General features: G+C 67.9%; 1 protein-coding gene across 2 annotated transcripts; it reads left to right on the top strand.

The window, feature by feature from the left end:
• Window positions 1–783: 783 nt before the first annotated feature.
• LOC119565000 (chloride channel protein 2-like) lies at window positions 784–6,639 on the top strand. 2 transcript variants are annotated; one of them, XR_006287789.1, is made up of 9 exons: window positions 784–889; window positions 1,448–1,661; window positions 2,125–2,258; window positions 2,391–2,497; window positions 3,455–3,500; window positions 3,652–3,702; window positions 3,960–5,045; window positions 5,861–5,947; window positions 6,323–6,386. XR_006287789.1 is itself a non-coding variant. In XM_037888755.2 (9 exons), the coding sequence occupies exons 1-9, from the start codon at window positions 811–813 to the stop codon at window positions 6,422–6,424; spliced, it is 927 nt and encodes a 308-aa protein (XP_037744683.2). In that variant the 5' UTR covers window positions 784–810; the 3' UTR covers window positions 6,425–6,639. The 2 variants fall into 2 exon arrangements, 1 of the variants encoding a protein (XP_037744683.2); XM_037888755.2 differs by having other exon boundaries at window positions 4,939–5,045; window positions 6,323–6,639.
• Window positions 6,640–6,712: the final 73 nt, after the last annotated feature.

Genomic DNA, 6,712 nt, shown 5'->3' with positions numbered 1-6,712 from the left:
CCCCCCAGCCCCCACTCCCCTCCCAGAGCCGGGGAGAGAAGCCAGGAGTCCTGCCCCCCAGCCCCCCCTGCTCTAACCCACCAGCCCCCGCTCCCCTCCCAGCGGCCAGGGAGAGAACCCCGGCGTCCGGGCTCCCAGCCCATCCCCCGCTCTAACCCCCCAGCCCCACTCCCCTCCCACAGCTGGGCAGAGAACCCAGGAGTCCTGACTCCCAGTTCCCCGTCACTGTAACCCCCCAGCCCCCACTCCCCTCCCAGAGCCGGGGAGAGAACCCAGGAGTCCTGGCTCCCAGCCCCCCCTGCTCTGACCCACAAGCCCCCACTCCCCTCCCAGCAGCCAGGGAGAGAACCCCGGCGTCCGGGCTCCCAGCCCATCCCCCGCTCTAACCCCCCAGCCCCCACTCCCCTCCCAGAGCCGGGGAGAGAACCCAGGAGTCCTGCCCCCCAGCCCCCCGCTCTAACGCACCAGCCCCCACTCCCCTCCCAGAGCCGGGGAGAGAACCCAGGAGTCCTGGCTCCCAGCCCCCCCTGCTCTGACCCACAAGCCCCCACTCCCCTCCCAGCAGCTGGGGAGAGAACCCAGGAGTCCTGGCTCCCAGCCCCTGCTGCTCTGACCCACAAGCCCCCACTCCCCTCCCAGAGCTGGGGGGAGAACCCAGGCGTCCGGCCTCCCAGCCCTGCCCATATCCCGGGATGGGCTGGGTCAGGGGAGTGGGGGGTCTGGCCGGGGGTCCCCGTCTAACCTGCGGGGGGTGGGTGGGGGGGCTCTGTGCCCACAGGTGCGGGGCTGGGCCGGCTCTATGGGGAGATCATGGCCAAGGTTTTCCCCGAGGGGATCGTCTCCGACGGGATCCGCATCGCCATCGGCCCCGCGGCCTACGCCCTGGCCGGTACGAGCTGCTGTCTGGGGCACTGGGGGTGGGGGGGCTTGGTGGGGACCCCGGGGGGGCATGGCAGGGGGGCTCGGCAGGGGTATGACGAAGTGCGAATGTTCTTCACGTTTTGTGGACTCCCGGTCCTGGGTGCTCTCGGCTCCCCACGGTTCCCCTTCCCCGGGTCACCACCTCTCTCCCAGGGCCGAGCCCCCTCCCCGCGGCCCCCAGGGGGATCCCTGCTCACACCCTCCCCGGGGATAACCGCCCCCCGAAACCGCCCCCCTCCGAGCCCTCAGCACGCCTGGTCCTCGTTAATCCCCCTTCGTTTCACGGCTTACTGCCGGATGCTCTGTTTGTCCACGGGCGCCGTCGGATCCCACTTCTGCCACCAGTGGTCACGGCGTCCCCGGGGCCATGCTCTGGAATGGCTCCCTACGAAGCCAGTCAGGCCTCTGGGGCGTCCCCACTTCCTCGCAGGGGGCAGGGGGGCTCAGCGGGGGGCGTTGGTGCTCGGCGGGCAGCGTTAGGGCTCTGGGGGGCTCCGAGGGCTCACCCCCCCATCCCGCCCCCCAGGCGCGGCGGCCTACTCGGGCGCGGTGACCCACACGCTGTCGACGGCCCTGCTGGTGTTCGAGCTGACGGGGCAGATGTCCCACGTCCTGCCCCTGCTCATCGCGGTGCTGGTGGCCAACGGGCTCAGCCAGCGGCTCCAGGCCTCCTTCTTCGACGGCATCATCATCGCCAAGCAGCTGCCCTACCTGCCCAAGCTGGGCGTGGGCCGGAGCGGGTGCGCCCGGACGCCGGGGTCCCGCCCGGGGCAGGGAGCCAGGATGCCTGGGTTCTCCCCCCGGCTCTGGGAGGGGAGTAGGGTCTAGTGGTTAGGACTGGGACACAGGACTCCTGAGTTCTTCCCCCAATGCTGGGAGGGGAGTGGGGGCCCATGGTGAGAGCAGGGGTGGCTGGGAGCCAGGACTCCTGGGTTCTCTCCCCGGCTCTAGGAGGGGAGTGGGGGCTGGTGGGTTAGAGCAGGGGGGGCTGGGAGCCAGGACTCCTGGGTTCTCTCCCCAGCTCTGGGAGGGGAGTGGGGGCTGGTGGGTTAGAGCAGGGGGGGCTGGGAGCCCGGACTCCTGGGTTCTCTCCCTGGTTCTGGGAGGGGAGTGGGGGCTGGTGGCTTAGAGCAGGGGGGGCTGGGAGCCAGGACTCCTGGGTTCTCCCTCTGGCTTCAACCCCCCGTCCCGCCTCACACCCAGGGCCCACGACATCTACGCGGAGGATTTCATGGTCACGGATCTCCAATTCCTGCCCCGGGGCTGCAGGTACAAGGACGTGAGGGGGCTGCTCAAGGCCTCCAGCCTCAAACAGTTCCCCCTCGTGGACTCCCAAGGTCAGTGTGGCCCCCCCCGCACCCTCCGAGGCAGCCAGTCCCCGCCCGGGGGCCGGAGGGGAGCCGGCGCCCCCTAGAGGGGACAGGCCCCGGGCCCCATTAACGCCCCCCACCCCCCCGTCTTGTTTGCAGAGTCCAGGATCTTGCTGGGCTCCATCCGGCGGAAGCATCTCGCCAAGCTGCTGTCGGAGCAGCTGAGCGCGGAGAAGCGATTCCAGCATCTGCTCTGGCGGACCGAGGTGAGTGGCCCCACAGAGCCCGTGAGTAACGCCTGCCCCGCCGCCCCGCCCCAGAGGTGGGCGCATCTCGGCGCCGGGCGAGGGGTCCCCGTGAAACCCGCCGCCCCGCCCCAGAGGTGGGCGCATCTTGGCGCCGGACGAGGGGTCCCCGTGTCACCGGCCGCCCCGCCCCAGAGGTGGGCGCATCTCGGCGCTGGGCGAGGGTCCCCGTGAAACCCGCCACCCCGCCCCAGAGGTGGGCGCATCTCGGCGCTGGGCGAGGGGCCACCGTGTCACCAGCCGCCCCGCCCCAGAGGTGGGCGCATCTTGGCGCCGGACGAGGGGTCCCCGTGTCACCGGCCGCCCCGCCCCAGAGGTGGGCGCATCTCGGCGCTGGGCGAGGGTCCCCGTGAAACCCGCCACCCCGCCCCAGAGGTGGGCGCATCTCGGCGCTGGGCGAGGGGCCACCGTGTCACCAGCCACCCCGCCCCAGAGGTGGGCGCGTCTCAGCGCCGGGCGAGGGGTACCCGTGTCACCCGCAGCCCTGCCCCAGAGGTGGGCGCATCTCGGCGCCGGGCGAGGGGTCCCCGTGTCACCCGCCGCCCTGCCCCAGAGGTGGGCGCATCTCGGCGCCGGGCGAGGGGTCCCCGTGTGACCGGCCACCCCGCCCCAGAGGTGGGCGCATCTCGGCGCCGGGCGAGGGGTACCCGTGTCACCCGCAGCCCTGCCCCAGAGGTGGGCGCATCTCGGTGCCGGGCGAGGGGTCCCCGTGAAACCCGCCGCCCCGCCCCAGAGGTGGGCGTGTCTCGGCGCCGGGCGAGGGGCCACCGTGAAACCCGCCGCCCCGCCCCAGAGGTGGGCGCGTCTCGGCGCCGGGTGAGGGGTCCCCGGGTCACCAGCCATCCTGCCCCAGAGGTGGGCGCATCTCAGCGCCGGGCGAGCGGCCGCGGTTTGACTCTGTGACTGTTTCCCTTGCAGCTGCTGGGTGCAGACGGCGCTTCAGGGACCCCAGAGGAGAAGCCAGGTGAGCAGGACGGGGGCCGGGGGGGGGGTTTGCGGGGCAGGGGGGGCACATGGAGCCTGGGGTGGACGGTTTGGGATGGTGGGGGAGAGTCAGAGGCGGGGAGGGGGGTGATCTGACCTGCCCCCACCCCGTGTGTCTCTCTCTTTTCCAGAAACACCGAGAGTTTCTGCTGAGCCGGGCGACGGGGAGACATCAAAAGAGGTAGTGCTGGGGGGGCAGGGAAGGGGGGCCCCCGTTTGGGAGGATGCAGTGGGGGCTGGGAGGATGCATTGATGGGGGGAAGCAGGGGGGCCCATTGGTAGATGCATGGGGCAGGGGCTGGGAGTGGGGGTCAGTTAAAGGGAGGCCCATGGAGTGCAGCAGGGGAGGACTGGGGGCCTCGGAAGGGCTGTCGTGCCCCCCCCTCCCATGGGGATGCTGCGGGTGCTGATCTGTGTCCCCCCCCGCCCCCCCCCCCGCAGGAGCGAGGCACCCAACTGTCTGTCAAGATGAAGGACCCTCCCCCAGCCCTCCCCGAGTCTGCAGGGCGATTGAAGAGGCGGGGGGGGGGGCTCAAATCTCCCCCCCTAGCCCCAGACTATCACATGTCAGACTTGCGGGTGGCCCAGACTATCGGGGTTCAGACTGGCCCCCCCAGATTATCGGGGTTCATATGCGTCTTCGAGTGTTCCCAGGATGCTTTGCCCCAGCTGCTTGGTGGGGGCTGGTGCAAAGGATCCTGGGAGGACCCCGGGGAAGGGGGCTGGAGCCAGGGGGATATTTCCCAGGATGCTTTGGCCCGGCTGCTTGGTGGGAGCTGGTGCAAAGGATTCTGGGAGGACCCCGGGGGAGGGGGCTGGAGCTGGGGAGGATATTTCCCAGGATGCTTTGCCCCGGCTGCTTGGCGGGAGCTGGTGCAAAGGATTCTGGGAGGACCCCAGGGAAGGGGGCTGGAGCTGGGGAGGATATTTCCCAGGATGCTTTGCCCCGGCTGCTTGGCGGGAGCTGGTGCAAAGGATTCTGGGAGGACCCCGGGGGAGGGGGCTGGAGCTGGGAAGGATATTTCCCAGGATGCTTTGGCCCGGCTGCTTGGTGGGAGCTGGTGCAAAGGATTCTGGGAGGACCCCAGGGAAGGGGGCTGGAGCTGGGGGGGATATTTCCCAGGATGCTTTGCCCCGGCTGCTTGGTGGGAGCTGGTGCAAAGGATTCTGGGAGGACCCCAGGGAAGGGGGCTGGAGCTGGGGAGGATATTTCCCAGGATGCTTTGCCCCGGCTGCTTGGCGGGAGCTGGTGCAAAGGATTCTGGGAGGACCCCGGGGAAGGGGGCTGGAGCTGGGGAGGATATTTCCCAGGATGCTTTGCCCCGGCTGCTTGGCGGGAGCTGGTGCAAAGGATTCTGGGAGGACCCCGGGGAGGGCGGAGCCGGCGGGATATGTCCCAGGATGCTTTGCCCGGCTGCAGGTGGAGGACTGGGAGTGCCAGCAGCTGCAGGAGCCGGTCCGGCTGGAGGAGCTGCCCATCGACCCGGCCCCCTACCGCCTGCTGGAGAACGAGACCCTCTACCAGGTGGGTGCTGCCGGCAGCCTCGGGGTGCGGGGGGGTCCCCCCAATATCGCGCCCTCGCCCCCCGCTCTGCCTTCCCAGCATGCTTTGCATCCACCGTGCGGCCGGAGGTGGCGCAAGGGATTCTGGGAGCCGGCACTCTGCAGCCCGGACCCGCCGGGACCCGAGTCTGGGTGGGTGGGGAATGGCTGGTGCGGGCTCTGATTGGCGGGCATTTGCATATGCAAATAGGGCCGTCACTGGCATCGGCAGCACACTCCACGCAGAGCAATTAACGTTTGGCGAGGTTAAATTTTGTATGCAAATCTGCTGGCAGCTCATTTGCATTAGCTCAGGGGTAAGTGCTTATACAAGGTGATAGGGATTTGCATAAGCAATGAAGGTGGGAGGGGATTTGGGTGAATTTGCATGTGGAATTAGAGTGAGAGGCCTTGGCACATCAATTTGCAGGTGCAGTTAGGGGCTGGTAGGGCAATTTGCATAGGCGGTTAGGCTGGGAGGAGTTGCAGATGAATTTGAATATGCAATTAGCGGGGCCGGCTCATTTGCAGGCCTGGTTTCCGTATATTTGCATATGTAATGGGGGAACAAGACCGTTGCACATCAATTAGCTTATGCAATGAGGCATGGCTCATTTGCATATAATTATGACCCATGCCCCCCCCCAAGTCCAGCTAATGCCCCCCCCTACATTGCTGTGGGCCCCCCTTGCCATGTCCCGACCCCTGAGCCCCAATCCTGATTCTGAGCCGCTCCCCCCAATATCCGCCCCCCTTGTTTTGACATCTGACCCCCCTGTTTCCCTCCCCCCCCCCCAGTGCTATGATCTCTTCAACTTGCTGGGCCTGCGGACGGCCTATGTCACCAACGTGGGCCGGCTGGTCGGGGTGGTGAGCCTCCGAGAGGTAGGGTGGGGGGCAGATGGGGGGCGGTGGGAGGGGAGATGGGGGGTGTGGGGTGGGGTACACGGGAGATCAAGCAGATCAGAGAGGTTGTGGGTGGGGCAGGGAGCTCATGGGGTCATGAGGAGATCGGGGGGGGCATGGGATCATATGTGGGGGTGGGAAGGCATGGGGGTCACAGTGGGGTCAAGAGGGGGCATGTGGGGAGATCCTGGGGAATCCGGGGTCCGGGAGGATGTAGGGTCGCAAGGGGATCTTTGGGGTTCAGGGAAGCTGAGGAAGGAGGTGGGGGTCACGGGTGAAATTGGGGCCGGGCACGGGGGCTCAGAGATTTGGGGGCGGGGGTGTCCCTGATGCGCTGTCTCTGCCCCCCAACAGCTCAAAGCCGCGGTGGAGGGGTCGGTCAAGGGCACCTTTGCCAGGCGCCGGCCCCATGACGGGGGGCAACACGAGGGGGGTCCCAACGGAGCCTCAGCCTAGCAGGGATCGAAGCATCCGGCCTACCCCCAAACCCCGGAGCAGGGGCAGGGGAGAGAAAGCCCCCCACAGCGCCTTGGTCCCCATCTTTTCTCTCTCGCCCTCCCCGTGTCCCAGCTCCAATAGCCCCACAGTGACCCCTAAATTATTAACCCCCCGTTTTCAGGAGCTGCCCCCCCGAAGAACGCCCCCCCAATCACCCAATAAAAAACGGGTTACATTTTTTTGTCTCTTTTTTATTCCCCATTCCCATCTTTCTAGGGGTCTGGTGGGTTGGAGCAGGGGGGGCTG

This window comes from Chelonia mydas, unplaced genomic scaffold, assembly GCF_015237465.2.
Source record: "Chelonia mydas isolate rCheMyd1 unplaced genomic scaffold, rCheMyd1.pri.v2 scaffold_60_arrow_ctg1, whole genome shotgun sequence".
NCBI classification, from domain to species: Eukaryota; Metazoa; Chordata; order Testudines; family Cheloniidae; genus Chelonia; species Chelonia mydas.
The sequence above is the reverse complement of the archived record's forward strand: the minus strand, read 5'-3'. Positions and strand labels throughout refer to the sequence as shown.